Source organism: Panonychus citri, unplaced genomic scaffold, assembly GCF_014898815.1.
Source record: "Panonychus citri isolate SS breed McGregor unplaced genomic scaffold, ASM1489881v1 Contig00111, whole genome shotgun sequence".
NCBI lineage: Eukaryota > Metazoa > Arthropoda > Arachnida > Trombidiformes > Tetranychidae > Panonychus > Panonychus citri.
The window spans coordinates 1,084,012-1,106,639 of NW_026515516.1; the positions used below are offsets into that span (position 1 = coordinate 1,084,012).

Here is a 22,628-nt window from a genome sequence, read left to right on the forward strand (position 1 = left end):
AATAACCCTCATCATCAACAACCTGGATCAACATGGAGATGTTTTCGAGGCCGTTTAAAGTTTGTGTTCTCTATTGAAAAAACAAAACAAAGGACATTGGTGGTGGGATGAAAAAGAGACACTTAAAAACATCATTGAAGTGGAAACAAATTATTATATTTTCTTTGTTCTGTATGGTGGTAAATTTGGACCTTTCCTTTGTGACAACAATGTACGAAACAAAGGAAATTTCAAGGGGAAAAGATAAAGATAAAGATGTAAAGAGTGAGAGAAAGAGGAAAAGATTATTTATAACAAAAATATAGCAAAAAAAAGAGAGAGAAACTAAATGGATCAAATTGCCCTGGATAACCGGACAATTATTAATTCTGATTATTAGTTCACGAATTGGGATTTAACAAATCAGAATATCATCTGATCGAACCAAACCTGGACATGGAGAGTAAATGACCATTGGGAAGACATGGATTCGACAGGAAAGAGAGACATCACAAGAAGATAATTTTCATCCATGGTAAATGGGTGTAAATCGGTGAACACATGAGTCCAGTTTTTCATCGTCATAATGATTGAGAGAAAAGGATTTTGTTTGAAGTGAGAAGGCAAAGTGCTGGTGACAAATTTCTTCATTTGTTTCAAGTTCTACAGAAGAAAAAAAAAGATGTCCTTTTCTCCGATTCTCTTTTCTTTTGTTAACACAAATGGATTGTAAAATTCGTGATAATCTACGCATACCATTGGTAATTTTCCTTCTCGTTGGATTGGTTTAAATATAAATAACATCAGCTGATTCATCAGAATCGGGAGAAGCTATACCACCGTATTCTTCGAAATCATCATCATCATTTCCTCCTTCACGATCATCATCCGATTCATCTGATTCGTCATCGTCATCATCTGATTCATCATCGGTATCGTCAGGATTTATTTCCATGCCCAATTCAAGCTCAAGATCATCCGATCCATCATCTGGTGCAATTTCATCAGTATTATCGTGGTCAAGTTCACCATCATCTGAATCATCTTCAATATCTTCACCTTCTTCTTCCTCTTCTTCAGCTTCCTCATCATCTTCCTCTTTACATCGACCCACCTCGTAAAGTCTACAAGCAGTTTCCGAACTACCAAGAGTCATAATAGCCTCTCGCTGATATTCAACAACGGCGACAAAATTATCTCCTGGATCAACGGCAAGATCACATATATTTTTCTTAACATCAATGGTAACAATGTTGGAATAATCTGTGGCATCGAAAGTACGGAAAGATGATCCATAAGGACTTCGCTGGGTCTCATCTTCTTCAGGACCTTCTTCTTCAAACATGGCTGTGAAAATAGAAAACAAAACGAAAGAAAAAAAAACAAAAACAATTCATCAATTAACGAGTCGTTTGTTTTCTTGTGTCTGTAGATATTGCATCTTACAAAAGTTGAATCTCAATAACTGATGATTCTGTTTTTTTTGTTCGAGAGGAAATTTTCATGTTTTCCTTTCAATTTTTTTTTGATAACATATTTAGAGCAAATCAAATGTGAAAATTATAAATAAATGTAAAAAAATGAATACAACAATTAACTTACCTCCATAAATTACATCGCCAGTTTTATTGAATTTAATTCTACACTGGTCAAGATCGGGAACCGTTTTAACCAAATGATAACTTCTAATATCCCAAACCTCAGAATTGGAAATAATCTCCCAACCATTTGGATGGAAAACACCGTTAATTGATTGATTAAATTTATCAAATTTATGAACAGGAGAAGTTGACCTTACATCCCATAGAACACCATCATTTAGGATTAGTTCATCGGTTTGATTAAATGTAGCTCGATTTCGCGTATAATTGTTGGATAAATTTTCATCTTCAAAAGTGTGAATCTTAACACCAGTGGCAAGATCATAAAGATTAGCAGCAAAATTGAATGTACCTAGAATTTTATCTTGAACCGATTTACTAAATTCACAGTAATTATCTTCAGGAAAATCTAATCGCTTATCGAAAACATCGGTAAACCTCCATAAAGCTGAGAGTGGATTTCTCAGAGACATGGAACCAGTGAGTATTAGTTTACCATCTCGAGAAGGTTCAATAAAAGTCAAATCTGAATCATGACAAGAATAAGTTGCTTCCAATGTACCAGGATGTAAATTGAAAACTGTAAGATCACCGGTAACGGTACCAAGGAATAAAAATTGATCAACATATGAGAAGGCACAAGAAGTGAAACCCGATCCACCTTCGACATCTCTATAAGTTCGAACTGGTCTAAAACGACTGTAGATAAATTTACGATCAAATTTGTTACCATACATTCCACCAAATCGAGGTGCAATCTCACGTTTCTGACAACGAAGGGAAATGTTCAATGGTGCGGTTGCACGATTAAGTGGCTCGGGACAACGATGAGGTACAAAAAGGTCAAAAGGTGGACAAGTTACAACAGGATTTTTACAATTAGCGTGTTGTTTTCTTAAATAATCTGTAACAATTGAATTTAGAGTAACTGAAGGTATTGGTTGATGATGATGTGATTCACCGAGTCGCTTCATTACCGGTGAGGGTTGATAGGCACCTTGTTGAGGTTTTTGACGAACCGGATTACGAGATGATAGAGATAAATTTTTGGTGCTATTGGTTGATGGACGATTAATTTTTACTGATATACTGTTTGATGATGATTGAGCTAATGTTGATTTGTTACTTGATGGTGATGCGTATGTTGTTGGAGTTGTGATTATATTATTACCCTTATTGTTATTATTATTGTTATTATTATGAGTCCCACAAGTTGATGTAGATGGAGTTGAAAAGGAAGAGGAATGTGATGAATTAGCTTTGATATTAGGATTAGGATTAGGATTAGTATTATTAGAATTATTGATTGTAAGATTGTTAGTGTTTGTTGTGGTTGTTGTTGTTGTTGTTGTTGACGAGAAGGAAGTTGATGGATGAGCCAATGATGATGTTGAAGGTGTCACAGAGGAAGAGGAAGTGATGGCTCGAGGTGTTTTTGATGAAAGAGGAGAAGTGGCAAAAATTGATGATCGACTTGGTGTTGTTAAAGCAGGAGTGGGTAGACTAGCTTCTTGGATTAGCTGATTAGCGGTTTTGGTAAGACCTTTACTGATTAAATGTTGATGAATTAATTGTAACAGCTCTTTCTCATTGTAAATAATTCGGGTTTGGGCAACAACTTCAGCTTTATGAACATTGGCCAGGGAGGCATCGATATTTGCAGATATTGGAGCACCGGTAACACTTTCAATTAATTGGATACAATATTTACAAAATTTAACATGTTCAGCTCTCTTATCCTGTAAAATGGGTTCTTTCATTAAATTTTGAAGTTGACCAGAAGTGAATAAAGTTAATTTAGATATTATTTGTTTAACTGTTTCACTACGAGCCAAACCACATAGAGCTTTACAGGCAAGTGCACGGATACAATCAGCATCGGTAATTGGTGTTTTAATTGTTAAAAGGTTTAATAAAATCATTATCCCATTGTTGGATCTTATAACGGTCCACATTTTGTTTAGTACATCCTCACCGGTACGAGTTGATCGTTTCTTTGAACTACCAAAACAAAGTCGGGCAATTGTATCACCAATCCTATTACCTGGACCACAAACACAATTAATAATTACATGTAAGGCGGATTTTTTTACTTCAGCATCAATCATTGCGCCGGAAAAATCTGATTCAGCAGCGGCTGCTAAGATAACACTGAATAAATAATAATAATCATCATAGAGAAAAACAATTAGTAATTATCGATTTAAAGTCATTTTTAACAATTTTGAATGATGAAAAAAAGTATTCATATGTTTTACCTGATAATTGGTACATTTCTTTCATCTGATAAAGTGATATTTTCTGTTAAAGCTTCTTGAAATTTATGTGTAACTGAACAGACAACTAGAACATCAAGAGCACTTTTTATAGTCTCAGATTTACCAGTGTAAACCCAATCAGATGAATTGCTAATTAAAGAGATTAACAGTTTAAGACCACCAAGTTTTAAAAGATCATCAACAGGTTTCCAATTACTTTGATAAGGCATCATTTCGAGTAAACTTTCAACATATTCGTGAATTGTATCACTAGTATAATGAGCAGCCTTATAAGAGGGCATGTTATTACTTGAATGACTTTTTACACTTGATTGAGATGAATTTGAACCTGGTAAAGGAGATCGACGGATATTTTCAACTTCGATGACAAGATGAGCTTCAAAGTAACGTTTCAATGCAAGGCAAACTTGCCGAGCAGTTTGACGTTTAGTGAAAAGCTCATCATCAGTTGAATTGACTAAATCAGAAAAAATATCTAGTAAATATATCTGAGAAAGGGAGAAAAAGAGAAAATAGAAAACAGTTAGACAATTAAATCAAAATGGACAAGATGAAGAAATTGTAATGTTGCCCTTTTTCGTGATACAATATGAAACATACCACATTGAGTAACTTTCGAAGTCCATCTGATTGGTCAAATAGGTCTAAAATAATTCGAAAGGCAAAAGTTAGACCGAAAAACATTGTCGCGTGACATCGACTCGAATCATGAGAATATTCCATTAACCAGAGAGCATAAGAAACCAGATCAGCAAGAATTTGACGAGGAAGAACACAAATCTGACGAAAAGAAAAACGAAATCAACACAAAAGAAGAAGAAGAAAAAATATAAGAAAAACGATAATCATAGAAAGATGATGATGATGATGGATGAAACTTTGGAAAGACATGAATGTAATCAATCAAATAATGATGAGATTAAAATGTGAAAGGAGTTAAAGATGAAGATGTATAAAGATGTATATACCTTTTCCATAGCATCTTCATTGTAGCCTAGATAATAAAGACAAATCGAAACACCGGTGGCCGCAACTGAGGGTCGGTAAACTTGTAATAGTAATTCAAGGCCACCACCATTGAGAAACTCTATGGCAAATTTTTTATGGCAAAGTAACGATGATAAATATTTAAGAGCTTCAAAGGCAACCCTTACATCTCGATTTTTGTCCAAATTAATATAATGCTTGATAATTGATAGAGCATCATTGGCAAACACATGGACTAATATTTCTTGATAATCTCCAAGGGGAGTTAAATATTGAAAAATGAATCTTTGTTGCATTTCAGGAGTTAATGGATACATTTGAAATGATCCAATCATATAAGGTTCAATATCGGCCCAGCTACTATTTGAACATTCACTGTTTACCGTTGAGGGTGACATTATATTCAATGGTGATGAGACACGACGACGTTTTAAAGATGATGGTGATTTAACTGTTCCCTCATGTCCACGTTTAATTGTTTTAAACTGTTCTCTAACAGTAATACCACTGCTAGTGCTACTATTACCACCACCCACAGTACTCCCGGCACCAGCAAGTTTAACACCTCCAAAACCATTTGCCTCATTACTTTTATTTGATTTATTACTACCATAGCTGGTATTTAGTGAATTAGATGATTCATCGTTCTCATTATTTCCAATTGATTCACGTTTACTACTTTCAGTTCGAAGTTCATTTAATCTCTGTAACATGATGGGTACCAATTGCATGTTAGCATCTTTATTTTCAACAGCAATATCTTGAACATCTAAAGCTGCAGCAAGTAGACCAGTAGCATAAGATTTCAATGGTTCTTTAGCATGTCTAACCAGATCATATAACTTAGTGACTAAACCTTCCTAAAAGAAAATGGAAGAAAAAAAAACAATTAGATTAATCATAGATTTAAAATCAAGAGTAAAATAAATTATACATTTTCTTTGAAAACAACTGAAGTGTCCAGGCCAGGAAGGATATCGAGCACGAGCCGACAAGCATGTGTTTGAAGTTCAATGTCGTCTCTGTGCATGAGATAATTATTGACCAACTAAGAGTAGAAAGTAAATTTGAGATTTAAAAGACAATTAGTTATATAATAATAATGTAAAATGTAAATAACATTATTGTTGAAGATTTAAAACGAATCAAGGATAATAGGAGAGAGAGAAAAACGTTGTAAAGAGAGAGAGAGAGAGAGAGAGAGAGAGAGAGAGAGAGAGAGAGAGAGAGAGAGAGAGAGAGAGAGTTTAAGTCTCGAACCTTATTCATAAATTCATCATTTTTGAATAGATTTTTCAACACCAAACCAAGGGCACAGTCTGGTCTTGCTCTACATGGATGACGATCATCAAATGGATCAGGATCAGTCTTCAAATAGGCTTCGGTACATTCTTCAATTATCTCCGACATTCTATGAATTTGCAAAAGAGAAGAAGAGTAAGAAAAAAAGAAAACGTGAAAATCACATTATCATAAACATAGAAAAGATAAAGGGGAGAACACATGAGTCAACCGGTAACCCGAACAGTAATTTGAATAACAATAAGATAAATCTACCATTTAAAAACAACTAAATTAAACCATTTCTTCCCCCCAATACACAGCAATTAAATAGGTAACAAAGGTAGAAAAAAAAGATTAGAATAGAAAATTAAACAAATAAGAAAAAAAAAGAAAGAGAAATTGTTACCTTTTAATGATACCAACCGGACTACCATTCGTATTGTTACCAAGATAATCATGTTCCCATTGTTCAAGAAGCTGATTAATAGCTGCATTACTCTCAACGAGAGTCATAATATTTGATTAATTGTCGATGAGATAAAATTAAATAATAATAATAAATTTAAACTAATTAATTAAAGGAACAATAAAAAGAAACCAACAAAAAAAATCTAAACGAATCCTAATAAACCGAAAATCTTCATGTAACAATTAGATGTTTATTCTATCACCAGGTGACGCTTATAGTCACTGAAAAAAGCGCGAACTTTGAATGTGTTACCATAATTGGAAGAGAAAAAGAGAAGGCGCCAAATTCAAATGTTTCGATTGATTGAATTTGAAAATTGAAATAATAATAAAATTAATTTCTTTTGATGAAAGAATATTTTGTTTTGCTTTAAATATTAAATTTATCGAGTTGTTTTATTCACAATAAGATTCTAATCGTTTGGTATTGTGATTAATTGTAAGAATATAAAGTTTTCTGATGAATGAAAACAAAAAAGTTGATCAATCATTTCAATTGTTGTAGTTGTTGTGATCTTAAAATAAAATGATTGAGATCTAATTAGTTTTAGTGTTGATAGTTTATCGATTTGATTATTTGCTATGTATTTGGATATAATAAAGGTAAATGTTATTGATTGGATTCCATGAAAATTGAAAGGACATTTTATTTTATTTTCTTCCTCTTCTTCTATTAGATTTTCTCACTCAATCAAATGGGAAAAAAAGTTTAATCGATTTACAATTGTTACATTTATGAACATTGACAATAACGGAAAGGAGAAAAAAATGAATTAACTAACTGTGATTAAGATGCAACATATCATATAATAATTGAATGATTATCAATCTTTAAGATGTGTTCAATGGTTGGATAATATTTATTTGGAATTTCAATGAATAAAAATACTTTTTTTTTCTTCATCTTCTTCATCATCAATTTAATCTCATCTTTACCAAAAACTCTACATGAGATTCCCAATGAATTGAACATTTGTCATGAATCATTACTTACATTTCATTGTTATTGGAATCAGCGAGATACAAATAACAATCAGAGAAAAACTTTTACCATCTCTTGATGTTTAAAATGTTCAAACTCGAATGTTGTTGTTGTTGTTGTTATTCAATCGATAAGAGATAAAACTCTGATTTTTAACAATTTTTCTTTCTCTCTTTATACTTATTCTTGTCGAACTTGTTGTCTTTTAGAACTTCATTTATTCGTTTCGATTTCTTTCTCTTATCAATTGAATCTTGAAACCATGAAATGAACTTTTCTCTCTATTCTTTCCAAACTCTTGAATCTTCATATCTTCGTCGATCAGGTTAGTCTTAGCATTTAGAACTTTTTTTCTTCTCTTTCTCTGTCTCTTTCTCTTTCACAATAATACAATATATTAAAATACCCATTTTGTTTTCTTTTTTTTCTTCTATCTTCCAGCATTCTTACAATTCTGGTAACGATTCTCATCATTCAATGATGCTGATGATGCTCAAAAAAGATAACCTGAAAATAGTGAAAAGAAACTAATAAAATCCAAGAAGAAGGAGAAGAAGAAGAAGAAAAAAATAAAAACAAAAAGTTCCAAGCGAAAAAAAAATATAAAAAGAAGATAAAATTTAAACCAGATTATCAGATTACAGAATTTATTATTATTTCATTTCATCGAATCCTCTTAATCTTCATTCAGATTTTTAATCTCACCATCATCATGAGAGAAATACATATAAATAGTGAAAAGAAGAGAGATAGAAAATTGAACCAGAGATTGGAAATGAATCTGAGAATTAACGAAAAGAAAAAGAAATGGAAAGTTTTCTATTCAACTGTACAAAAAAAAGTTCGAAAAAACAAAAGTTCTAACTCGAATGATAATAATATACATATTCGAGGTACTATTTAAAATTAGGTCAAAACTGTTGCTTTGTATTATAAACCATATGCTCAGAGTAGATGGAAAACTATTTCCATTTATAATTAAACTAATTAACAGGAAATAATTAAAATAAGTAAATTAACCTTTAGTGCTTCATTTCAAATTATCATAATTAGTTTCATGATTAAGATAAATTCAAGTTTCAATTTCAAATTGTAATTAAATATTGAGGGAAAAAAATTTCTCTTGGTATTAATATCCCTTCAAAAACAATGTATATTGTCAATTGGATCTCATTATCAACTGGAAAGAGGATAAAGTTAACTAACTGTAACTAACTGTTACCTGTATTTATGTAGACATTATCATGAATCAGTCTCTGTGATTAACTATTTACTAAAAGAATAAGAGAAAACTAAAATTCTGAATGAAGAATATAATATCTAAGGTGAACACGCAAGAGAATTGAATAATAAGAGGGAAAGAAAATTAAGTAAAGTTCTAAACATTTATCTATTATCATGGAATTCATTTCATGTTGATTTTTAATCTTTCTCATTATAATATAATGTTCTAGTAACAATTAACTTGTTCCTCCTTTTTCTTAATTACATGATAATTAATTATATGGAACTTGAAAAGTTAGAGTCAATTGAATGTGACACAAAGCGTTGACTTTGCTCATTTGATTGACCAGAACTTATCAATAGAATTGAATATTATCAGAATCATTGTGATGATTTCCATCTTAATTTTCCATAATCATATGAAATGTTATCCTCACTTGAAGATAAATAAATGATGCAAAGATGAACCATGATGAAAATGACAAGGAAAGAGAGAGAGAGAGAGAGGAAAATATCTATAATATTGATGTGAATATTATCTTAGACCTTTTTTCACTCTACGAAAATTACTCCATGAAGATGATGTTGATTGCGTGATAACTTGAAACTATTCAAGTTTCATCCTCAGTATTTTATCCTCATCTTTGGTCTCTCTCTTTTCCTCTCCTCATGTCATGCTCTCTTTATCATCTTTGAATTTTTTCTTCATACTTCATTCGTCATCTTCCTCTCTCTCTCCTCCAATTCAGTTGTTATCATTAATACGACTACTGTTACATCGATTCCATGATGAAACTTGATGTCAAAAGTTTTCTCATTCTTTTTTCTCCTCATCTTCTTTATCAATCAGTCTTATAGTGATTCATTTATCATCCTATCCAATTGGTCAGTTTTTTCCTCTTCTCTCTTCCTATTTCTCCCTCATGATCATCATCCCTATCTGTCCGAACACAGAACTACGAAAAGTGTATGAACTTCGTACCCTCTCTCTCTCTCTCTTCTTTATTTTATTTTTCATTTATTCTTTCCAGCTTTTTTACTAGTTCATAGGCACTGATGATAACGATAATGATGATGATCTCAACAATTCAACAGAATTTCTTATCATTATCATTATCATTAGAATCATCATCTCATCCAGAACTTTTATCTTTCCCTCTACTTTTTTTTGTCTCATATATTTTTCCTCGAATCTATTTCTTGACCATCATTACACTTAAATTAGTTTCTTATACTTTCTCATATCCTTTTCCCTTTTTCTCATTCTTAATACCTGAGGCTTTGCTATTATATATTGTATTTTGTAAGGCAACTTATTTCTTGTTATTATCATTTGGTGGTAACTCTTGCACTAACTGATTATATACAATTTGCTCTGACAAATACTGATTGATTGGATTCAAGGAAAGAACAACAACAACAACAATAACAACAACGCAACAGCAAAAAAAAAAATAACTTTCACTCCCTGAAGACAACAACATCATCCTGATCATCATCAACCATATATAATACAACAGAGTCAACATCAAAATCTTAAGCCTTTTATCAAGTCAATAACATCTAATAATAGCTAATGAAAGCAATTGAATGTCTTGATAATAATAACCTACAATTAGCTGATAATTATCATCTATTAATATCGTTTGGTGACAGGTAACGATAACAGGACATTAATATTATCCAGGTGAGAAAAAAGTTCAGCGATAAACTAAACAAAGCTCTAAAGTAATCACATAAGCCAAAGGGTTACCTGGTGGAGTTTAAAATGAAAAATAAGAATCAATCATGATATTATATCATTTACACAATTCTGCCCATTTAAATGTTATTATCATGACAAACATATTTCTAGCTGAATTTCTTAGTAAAAGATTGAACTTGTCTTGAATTTACTCTGTAAATTATGTACAGTTTAACTAAATGGTACAGAAAAGAAAAATTTTATCTGCTGTTGTCATGATGTACATTCATGCACATGATGAAACTACACTTGAAAAATAAAATGATGAACTTGCTGTTATGATAACAATTTAATTTGCCATTGAAATGAGTTTCCGGTTCCTGGAATGCTAACAACTTCAACTAATATAATGATATAGCCACAATCATAATAATAATAAAGTGATAATCATAATAATATAATCTACCTTGTAGATAACAACATAATCACCAATTGACTATTAGAGGTGAAAGTAAATGTATAAGATTGACAAATAATAATAATAAAACCACCACCTTATATATTGAACAAGGAAAAGTAAATTATTTCCAAAAACTGGATGGAAAATGCTAGGATAAGGAGGTTGTTTCAAAGCCCCGGAGGGTTTTTTACTCGATAAGTGGAAAGAAACAGAGAGAGAGAGAGAGAGAGAGAAAGAGAGAGAGAGAGAGAGAGAGAGAGACAGACAGACAGACAGACAGAGGAAAAAGATTCGTGAAAATAAATTTGATAACGATACACACAAACTCGAGGAGTGGGAATGTGTTAGTAAAGATGAAGATGAAAATGAAAATTAGAAAATAGCTTAAGCCTTGAAGGTAAAAGTAAATTCAGTTTTCTACCCCTTCTCTTCCTCTCTCTCTCTCTCTCTCTCTCACTTTAGTTTGTAAAACTTATGAGTATTAGATGGAAGATGAAATTTCTTCACCGCCCATTATCACCTAAATATCTCTTCCCTTCCCATAAGCGTGACATGAATTCAGAAGGAATAAGAAAAAAAAAGCAAAGTAGCATCAAACTTGTAATTTCAATGAGGAAGCAAAAGTAATAGATAAAAACAACATTCACCCTGAACCCTTGGAACTACATCTATGAACCGATTTAATAGTAAATACATTATTTTTATTACTATCTTTTCGCCTTCTTTTTCATGTTGTTGTTATTATTGTTGAAGTGATAATTTTACCACAAATAACAACCTAAACATGATATAAAGATATCAAAACTTACAATGTAATGAGTAATGAAGTAGGAACTTGATGAGTGAAAATTCAATTGAGAATCTCTTGTGAAAATGTTCTGATATATTTGCAACACGTATTTGATTGATTGGTAAAAATGCATATGATTAAGAAAAATTATCTAAATCAGAAAGTAATTTTACATTAGTGAAGGAAAATTTTATGAGAGTTCATTTGTTTTGTTTAAAGTTAGTGAAACATACAAGTTTGGAACAAGAGCTATTTCATTTAATGCGTAGAAAAAATAACCTGTTATTAGCCTGCTTATCTTCTCGTAAACTCAATTGTAATATAAATTTAAAGGGATTGAATTTAGTTTGATTAGAGCACAATTGGTTGATTATTCACCTTTAACCTTCACTGGCTATTAAAAATGTCAATTAATTAATATTAATTATGGAATTAAGGGTCAAATACGGTCTTCGCTGACGCGGTATTTGACCCTCTTTAAATCGATTTCAGTTAGATTATCCCAACAAAGGAACGATTATTCAGGATTTACTTAACAGAGGAATGTTCAACTATTGTTAGAGACGGTCCAGCTTACAATCACCTCCATTAGATGAAAGTGATTGTCACGAATAAATTGTGACGAGCCTCGCTAATAAAAAAACTGAGACCCCTTTGATGATTAGTCAAAGAAAATCTAATCTTTTTACTTTATTCGTATTCCTTTTATACTACAATTTATCTAATATTTTGATAATTAAAGGTTAATTGGTATTAGGTTGGGGGAATTTTGGTAAGTTAATCAACATGATTAACTTTATCATTAGATGGAATTTGTCTGGAGGTGAAACCAATGATATTAGAAATCAACCCGTTCTTTAATTATTTTGTTACATGTTCTGCGGGCAAGAGATAACCGTCTCGGTTATTGCATTGTTTTGTCGTTCGTCGAATGGTTTAATCGAAGTCTTCGATTACGATGTTGAAATTTGCGTTTTTGACTTCAAAGGTTAATTCTTGCGATAACTTCTTCCAATTCTGTCTTGCATATCCCGAATACCTTTTTACTTTAAACTAGTTGACACCCATTTCAGTGTGATGCAGATGAAGAAGTCGATATAAAAAGTATGATCGAAAGTTATCGTATAATGTTGTTAGTTGTTGATGTTTATCCTTTATTGATTGAGGGCAAGGTTTTTCGATTTTACCTGATTTTCTTGTTTCATTTTGGTTGCCCAGGTGAAGTATTCTTTCAGTGTTTTCTCCATTGATTGGTTGGTGCAATGAAATGCCAAAGAGATAGAGAGAGAGAGATTAAGTTAATAACTTAATTACTTTGTTTTTCTCTTATCTCTATCTCCTACCTGAAAGTCACCTTGTAATTGTTATTTAAGATAGTAAAATAGAAAAATAGTAAGATAGAAAAAAATAATTAAGCAGTAATTTTCGATCAGTGAAGATCGAAGGGTTAATCAAGAAAATTAAAGTCAATTTGAAATATTCAACTGAATTTGAATCAACTATATATAATAAGTGAAAAGTCTGTGTCCATGTTGAACAATTAAGTCAACACTAGTTACCTCAACAATTTGGCGGCCCGTGTGAGGGTTCAATAAGAACTTTACTCTGATCAGTGATTGATTGGAAATGAAAGTGAATCAACTAATATTCTTTTTCCCTCTTTTACAAATTGTTAACAAATAAAAACCATTTTCTCGTCTTTCTCTCTGCTTAAATAAAGTAAATTGTCCGAGGAAATGAATCTCGCTATATTACTGAAGGTAGGACGAGTTAATATTGGACATCGTCATATTAATACTATTAATTTAATAGTACTGCTTATTGTGGAAAGGGAGCAACGTTCAATCGAAGTTGTAACAAAATTTTAGCTCAATAAAGATTAATCGTCCATGCATGTAATGATCTTGAGCATCTGTAAATAGACCGAGAATACATTTAAAGAAATTCGTTGAATGATTTAAGTTCAACTTAGTTCGCCCGTTACTTATTTTACACCATGTAAACTGTTAATATAGTAAAAATAAATTACTGTGCATTTAATTCATGTCTAAATAGACAACTGCAAAACAAAAATAAAATTGAATTGAAGCAAACTATGAAAAAAAAATCCGAAACAATAGTACAAAGATGTGCATTATTTTATATTTTATTCAACATGAGTATGATAAAAATTCAAAGATGAATTAATCTTATAGAACAGCGAAGAAAAAAAGAGGTATGATAAAACGAGAGCAAAGTTTAGTTATTGTTAGGATTTTTTTCTTCCAAATAGTCTAGAACGAAAATATAATAATTTATAATAATAACATAAGCAAACAAACAAAGATGAGTCGGAAGATGAAGGAAAATAGAAATGATCAGTTTGAATTTTCTCTTATTTCTATCATCATAATTCTTTAACCATTTTTTCTTGATCACAATGAAAACAATTTAAATACTACTAAAATTTTCCTTTCTTAAAAATATTACTAATCACAAGAATCACTTGAGTTTTTCAATGAATCTTTGAGCATTCAAAAGATATCATGAGAGAAACAACTAAAACTCGTGTATATGATAAACCCCCATACATGATAAGTTTTATTCCTATTATCCATCAAAATGAGGATATTCAATACGGAATCATGTTCATGTTGTTCTTGTTGTTGTTTATGTATAATGGCCTTTTTTAGTAACCTTTTTGTTTGTTTGTGTCTCTTTTTTGTTCATGATTGTTCAGGGTAACATAATCATTAGCCAATTTCTACTGAACCATCTCAACATCATTTGTTCATGATGATTTTTTCTTCCCATTTTCCAGCTCCCCACAACTTTCACTTTTTTTCACATGAATCGAATTGTTTATTTTTATTTTCTCTCTCTTTCTCTCTCTCTCTCTCTCTCATCATTGAGCTCATAATGATGATAATGCTACTTTGAACAATCCAAGCAGATTCAATGATGAGATAAACCTAATATTGGGACAATTGGAGGAAGATGAAGGTGGTAAAAAAGAGTAAATCACTTTGACAGAAAAAGAAGGAAGTTGAAAGGAGAAAAGTTTTCATTTCCATTCAATCGTTCAGAGCTTTCTCATTTTTCTTACTCTTTTTTTCAAATAGTAAAGAAGAATGAGAAAGAAAAAAAATATAATAATAATAATGAATTGATGGCGATCATCATCATCGTCATGACCATTCAAGTTTGTAAGTGAAAAAAGTGGATTCACTCGGTGATAATAACTTATTGTTATCATTTTCTATTGATCGTAAATTTGGAAGAAATTTTTTATTTCCTCTCAGGTACTTACTTAGAATCTTTTTTGTTCATGATGATGATGCTCCATTTGTATGAGAAGAAAAAAAGTAAACGTATAATCAGGATAACTATTATCTGGTTATTTGCATACACTCTTGGAGGGTAGATGAGGCTATGGAGTGTAAAGATAACATATACAGATTTTCATTATCTTTTTTCTCTCTATTATCATAATTTTATCGTTTCAAACTCTGAATCTCATTGAAAATTGTGTGAATGTTGTATGGTCAGTTTAATGGTTTGTCCAAGAAAACAGGAAGATGATTAAGTTTATTTTTCACTTGATTTTTTCCAACTAAATCTATTGTTACAATGGAAATTTTTTTCTCCTTTAAATTTTCATAATCATCTAAATCCCTGTAGATTTTAAATGATTTTCATTCTCTGTATAATATCACTGAAAATAATACTTTTTGACTTTAGTATGACGCCTTGATAATGTGCGATGATGATGACCTTTAACCATTATGATTCTCATCACCATGAATGCAAATATAATTCACTTTTTGACCTTCTCATTGATTGTATTATATTATTCATGGTGAAAATGGGAGTAAAAAGAAAGGCTAAAATGATGATAGTATAGCAATAGAATATCCTTGTGAGTGAGAAAGATAAAAAAGAGAGTAGAATATCAAAAGATAATGATGCGGATAAAAGTTCTTGTGACTGGAGACGAAGAAGAAGAAGAAGATGATGATGATGATGATAGAATACTCTGAATAAACACCAATCTATTGATAAAGTCAGGGAGTAAGAAATCAGTCGAAAAGTTTTCTTATCTCATTTCGATGGACAAGAAAAAGTAACGAGAAGATTTTTTTGAGAAATCTAATATTTCATGATTGGGCGTGAGGTGAAACGAATATTTCAAAATCAGAAGAAATGATGAGTCAGTGAGTAGAGTGGAAAAAAGAGCCTCCACCCTTTAAAAGTATAACATGATGAAAGATGATGATGATGATGATGATGAGAAAGAGGAGAGGGAAATATTATATGAAGAAGGATATTCAAGCTAAGAGGTTTATAATTCGGTGAGAAAACTTTATCTATGCCAATGAACAGGATTCTCGATAAATGAACTCAATCAAACATTTGACAATCTTTTCAGCATCTTGATGATAATCCTTGTCACTTTTTCTTCTTTTTCTCCTCTCTTTAATATTCATCTTTTCCAGTTTAATTCTTTGAATTAATACACTCCATTATCAGTTGATATAGATAATATACTCACAATAATCTCTCACTATTGGTATGATAAAAAGTTGCAATTCTCAGAAATAAGGCTACTTTTAATATATTTACTTCGACCTTTATATTATCGTATCATTTTCTTGATAAGAATCATCATCTTCACCATTGCATAAATGGATACACAATTCAGTGAGAGAAAAAAAAACGATTCCATTGTAAAGAAATCAGCTCAATAGCTACAAGGAATATGAAATTTGGAAAAGATCACGAATAAGTAAAAGAGGTTAATATTATCTTATTATAAAATCGGACGTTAGTCTTGATGGAAATACTCAAATTGGACAAAAGAAATTGACTTTTCTTAATATTCTACAATTTTGAATATCATAATAATCTTGACCATTAGACAATTGGATATCGTTTAAACGTCGATCAGTTTTTAGATTGATGATTTAAGCACAATGAAAAACCGTTGACAAAAAACTCATTGGAAACTTGATAAAAAAACTCCCTGTATACCAATTGAATTGTGCACGATAATTATCATAATGATGTTGGAATACAATAGACAATCAGAAAGAGAAAAAACAATTATCTTGATTTATTAGAAGCAAAATTAATCAAGATTAACAAAATCTCATCATCAGCATCATAAACTAAATCAATAATAGTATTCATCATCATCATTATCATCATTATCATTCATAATATCACAATCGTCAGAATTGAGTTTGTGCCTTTTTAAAAATCATTTTCAGTTTATTGATTGATTTAAATGTAACAAAAAAAAAGTAAATTGTTTATCCAATTTTTTGGTTTTATCAATGAAAAATTTGTACAATTTGTATCGATATAAAAAACTTCAAAGAAAAATTTTAATGAAAATAATAATGACTTGGTTAATAATATGATTTGATTTTCACTTCCCTATTGAATAAATCAATGATATCTTTATGATGTAGTGATGATATGGTCAATAATAATGATGATAATAATGATAATGTTAATGATGATTATATTATTTAATGATATTATTTGATGATGTATGAATTGTTATGATAATGATAATGAATGAGTTTATATATTGTAACTATTATAAAATGGTTGGAAAAGGATAACAATGAATATGGATTTGGGGTGAAAGGCTTACATTTACATTATCATAACTCATTTAACCTCGAAATCGTTTGAACCAATGGTGCAAGTGAACTTGATGGTTTGTTATTGTGAAACATTATGAGAATGATAAAATATCATCATCGAAGAGAGAGAGAGAGAGAGATAATAATCGTCATCTTCACCGATCAAGATTATCAAGTAATATTTCAACTCAACTATCCTTGATGATTTAACCAGATAATTATTAATAGTTTGATATCTTGATATCTTTGGATATTATTGTTGTTGAACAAATGAAATTGATAGGTGAGAGTTGATGAGTGAGGTTTTCAAGTTGATTATCATCAATATGATTATTATCTTTTCCTGATAATCATTCTTGTTCTCATTTCTCATGATTCATCATAAAACTGTCACCAAGGATAATTTTTTTCTCTGTTGAAATTTACTAAAAAGAAATTTGAATTCTGATTATTATTCTGACTCTGTTTTCATGTCTTTTATGTCATTTGATACTTTTCATGTTTTTCATGATGATGATGACAATGAAATCCACTCTTGTCTGAACACAATGAGAGAGAGAGAGAGAGAGAGAGAGAGAGAGAGAGAGAGAGAGAGATGGAAAGAAAGGAAGAAGGGAAAAAGTGAGCAGATTAACTTAATCCTTTCTTTGTGAATTCCTCTGACATTTCAAGCTTATAATCCTGTGGATTTCATTTGATTTGCATTTGTAAAATTGATACCATTGTTTTTGTTTATCTCTTACATTTCAAACCTTTAGTTTTTTTGGTGTTTGTTTGCTAGAAAGCAATGTTGACACTTATCACTTTACCACCATTGGATTATTTCCGTTTCCTATCAAACCCTATTTACTTAATCCATCAAAAGTTAGTTATTACAGGTATCAAACTAGGAAGCCAATAATTAGATTAAATTGTAGATAAACTGTAAGAGTAAACAGTGACCTCTCATCATTCAAGATTAATCCCTATCCCTTATTCATAGTCTTGGTTTTATGACTTTTTTTTCAGCATCCAAAATTATCAGAATCATCATTTAATCACATATGAGAAAATTTCAAAACTCCCAATTATTAACACACTCATATTCAGCTCTAGTTGCCTGAAATGAAATTCTCAATTTATTATTACCATGAAAATAACATTAATACTCATTTAGGAGTAAATATTAGTCAAAAACAGACATAATATGTTATGTTTAGGTACAAGATTCATTTCGATGAGGATGAAGTAGGAAAAGTTAAGGTTAAGTTGATGAAAACAAGATAATGAGAGAGAGAGAGAGAGTGAGTGAGAAATTGTGAATAAGATGAAAGCTACTGTTAAATATGAATGTAGAGAAGATGATAAACATGATAAAATCATGAGAGAGAAAAATTTTAACGAATGCAAAAAAAGTTGAAGAAAAAAAATCTCCTGTGGTTAAGTTAGAATAGAAAACTGAATTGTGAATTAATAGTTTCGAATTCATTGAATCGAAAATGAATATTGCACAAGAACTTAAAGAAGAACAGAATTTTTTTCTCAATATAATTTAATATCTTTCTTGAATATTGTATGCAAACATTGAAAATCTAAAATTTGATTGTGAAAAAAACTTTATAATCCTTTGGGTAATCTGACCACTGACCCTCCCACCTTTCACCTATTGATGAGTTAATGTTCCTTTCGGATAAAATTCTGAGTAAAATGCAAAATAAACATACGAAATAAATCCTATTAATATCACTATTGATAAGAAGGGGAAAAGTTGAAATGATTTTATTTCTCAGTTATTTTCATGATCAAATCTCATAATCATCAATTTTTGGATACAAATTTCACCCTGTAATCCAGCATTCTTATTTCTTCTCATAAATTCAGCAGAAAATGAAACTCAAATTAGACTGAAGTTTCCGCGTCTGTTTCCCTAATACTTTAAAATATTGTATTTACCTCCCATTGGTTGCATGTTATTAAATCCATTGCTTTATTACATTATTGATCCAATCAGAGGAGAATTCAAGGGAGAAAGAATGAGTGAGAGAGAGAGTGAAATTTTTTCATCATCGTCATCATCATGTATCTGCAAATCTAATGTTGAAATAAACGTTACTCCCAATAACTCAAATCGTCTCACACTGTGTCTTCAGTTGAGAATGTGAAAACCCCACCATTACTGCCTTATCCAAGTTAATACTATTATGAATGAATATACAATTTCAAGAGTAAAGAAGAAGGAAAAAAATCTTTCAAATCTAGTCTAGAATCATATCCAGTTTACTATAACATTTATCTTCATTTTGATTCTTCAAATAAACAAACATTTAGCTTCAAACTTTCATGATCATTATCCTCATCATGATCTCTGTAAATAACATCTGAAAAAAACATTTAGAACTTTCATAGAAAGAGAAAGAGAAGAAGAAGAAGAAGAAGAAGAAGAAGAAGAAGAGAGAGAGAAGAGAGAGAGAGAGAGAGAGAGAGAGAGAGAGAGAGAGAGAGAGAAATTTAAGATGAAAAAGGAGCAAAAAAGTTCCAACATTTATATTCATACATATTCAAGATTAAGAATCATCGCTAGAAACAGAGAGACAGAGAAATGAATAATATTGTAATAGATGAAAACGCAATAAGTAATGAACATGAATGAGTATCGTAAATAAATAAATGATTATATTACTGCAGGATAAAAGTTCTGATAAGGGAAATGGGCTAAAGAAAGATGATAATAATAATGCAAATGATAATGTAAGCAAAAAAAATAGTTGAATGAATTGTCAACACAAATGATTTCTCATTAATATCAAACGCAATGTGAGTCTTTCATTGCTTACTGAGCTTCAATACTACATATCCATTCAATCATCTAATATTTGTATTAGAACATCATTTTCTTCAGCTCTCTCTCTCTCTCTCTCTCTCTCTCTCTCTCTCTCTCTCTCTCTCTCTCTCTCTCTCATACATCGTCTTATCTTTATCTCTATCTATTCATCCTTTTTCCTCCCTCACCTCTCAATTTCATTAACTCTCTCTCTCTCTCTCCATCATCAACAACACCTCATCATTGTCATTCTCCTTTTTTGAAAAATGCTATTCCATCAGATTAAAATTGCATTTGCTTGACTAAATAAAACACCATCAATAAAGCATAAAAACTAAAACCTTATATGTGAATCTGTTAATCTCGAATCCTTTTCAATGTAATATTAGATATAAGATCTATAGCATTACCTTGTTGTTATCATTGGTGGTGCAAGTTACTATTTGAATTGTGAATCAAATGAGGTAAATCTTGTTGCTTTTGTTGTTGTATTATTATTTTACCTCTATCTGTGTGTTGGGATTGAAGATAATCAAGAGTTAATTTAAAAGGATGTTGAAAGTAATTGGTTTTTATCGAGGAAACTTAACCAATGAGTAAAAATTGAAAGATACATCAACTTGTAAATAGCAAATAGGTGAGATAGTGGGTGGTGGAGGGGATAATCTGACAGCTGATTGTGAGTGTGATGTGTTTAAGAGAGAGAGAGAGAGAGAGAGAGAAATAGTAAGTGAGTAAGTGAGTGTGTGAGAGAGAGAGGAAACAATTGACAGTTACAATGATATTTAATTGGCTTCATCAGTTTGGCTCTTCAGGAAAAAGGAAAAGAGTGAAATCTTTGAAAACGGAAATTGTATTGAAGAGAGAAAGAAAAAATTTCTTCATGGAAAATCAAACTTTCACTTCTCTACTCAACTTTCCTTCCTTATCATCTTTTACATCAAAAGTTATCATCATCATCTTCATCACCACCACTATAGTAAAATAATGTCATCAAATTTTGAGAGAATAAATAGAAGAAAAAAAAATTCTCTTCTAAAGAAACTTTTTTTTTCCTCATGATTAACATTAATTCACCATTGAAATCAAATAATAATCAAACATCATGTCATCAAATTAATATATAAAATTTTCATTCTTGGGTTAATTGAAAAAGCTTAATCATTTAACAACGACAATCATAATCAGTAGCATCAATTGTGATGATTTAATCTTCTCTGATTTTTCCTTGAATATTCAGTCAAATTACATCAGTGTAAATCATAATTACAATTTATCCTGCGAATCATGAATCATGATAATTATGAATTGATGATGAAATCATGACATAAACACACACACACACTACATAAATACACATAAAGAGTATGAGTAAAAAAACCTAACGGTAAATGAAATAATAACTTTCAGCTTGAATTATCATGATTATTATATTGTTATCCAGTTAATTGTACTCCATTAACGCTGATAGGCTTCATAATCATAACCATAATCATCATCATCTAAATTCAATGATAATATTGCTTTTTTTTTCTTGCCTACTTTTGGCGTAACATTGATTGCAGTTTATTAACAATTTGATTGCAATTCATTTACAATCAAATTGAAAAGAGTTAAAGATGAACCAAAAAAAAAGTTAGCTCATCTAATTGTCCTTCAATTATTATCCCTTCAAGTTATATTTATATCTATGTGGTTATATCTCAATGATAAATTGTAATAACTTTCATGAGCAATTCCAGTAACTAATGATGGCAAAATTTTGATCAAAAATGCTACATGTACATTCATACTCGTTATACTTATAAATACATCAAATTAACTAAGGTAAATGTTGTATATTACCAAGATACAACAAGAGATAACAAAAAAGTACATCACTGAATCGATTATTCAATTTTCCACCCTCATCTACTATTACATCTTACCATCATTTCCCACCCTGGTCATCACTCTATGTACACATATTACTTATCCTCCGTGAGAGTGGGTGAGAGGAAAAAAAAAATGATTTCTATCATTGTTATTACACTTAACATGGAGAAACCTGAGTTATTCAATTTAACCTTAGGTTTAGTTCAGATTATTTAATGTACTTTCTTGTCATCTCACCCACTTTTTTATCATCATTTTTATCATCATAATAATCATCATGTATTTTCATTCTAGTTATATATTTTTTTCCTCCTTCGCTACGTTTACCTCATCTATTACATGTTTATTAACTTTGATAGTTATATTAGTTTACCTCTTTTGCTTTATCTCTCTCTCTCTCTCTCTCTCACTGACTCACTCATTTTCTCACTCACTATGTGATAATATACATGGTTAAGGTATTAAAGGTGATAAACATGATTGCAGGGTGAAAAATATTAGCTGGGAGTGGGAAAGTCTTATCATCTTTTCGTTTGTTTTTTTTTTGTTTTATTTTCTTTCTCTAGGTTATTATGTTTACAG

At 30.6% G+C, this 22,628-nt stretch overlaps 2 protein-coding genes across 2 annotated transcripts in view; both read right to left on the reverse strand.

The window, feature by feature from the left end:
* Positions 1–22,628, reverse strand: part of LOC128389823 (uncharacterized) — a 196,440-nt gene that overhangs the window by 41,612 nt on the left and 132,200 nt on the right. The gene's annotated exons all lie outside the window — the stretch shown is intronic.
* LOC128389808 (DDB1- and CUL4-associated factor 1-like) lies at positions 135–6,767 on the reverse strand. The gene is made up of 8 exons (XM_053349437.1): positions 6,537–6,767; positions 6,107–6,257; positions 5,781–5,894; positions 4,828–5,706; positions 4,460–4,639; positions 3,839–4,347; positions 1,582–3,731; positions 135–1,326 (listed from the first exon to the last, which is right to left on the reverse strand). Exons 1-8 carry the CDS (start codon positions 6,641–6,643, stop codon positions 767–769), a joined length of 4,650 nt encoding a protein of 1,549 aa, XP_053205412.1. The 5' UTR covers positions 6,644–6,767; the 3' UTR covers positions 135–766.

Coding starts and splice junctions, on each gene's coding strand:
- LOC128389808 (XM_053349437.1), bottom strand. CDS start 6,643: ATGACTCTCGTTGAGAGTAATGCAGCTATTAATCAGCTTCTTGAACAA. Junction 4,348..4,459: donor TTCGAAAGTTACTCAATGTG/GTATGTTTCATA, acceptor TCCCTTTCTCAG/ATATATTTACTAGATATTTT. Junction 1,327..1,581: donor TGGCGATGTAATTTATGGAG/GTAAGTTAATTG, acceptor CTATTTTCACAG/CCATGTTTGAAGAAGAAGGT.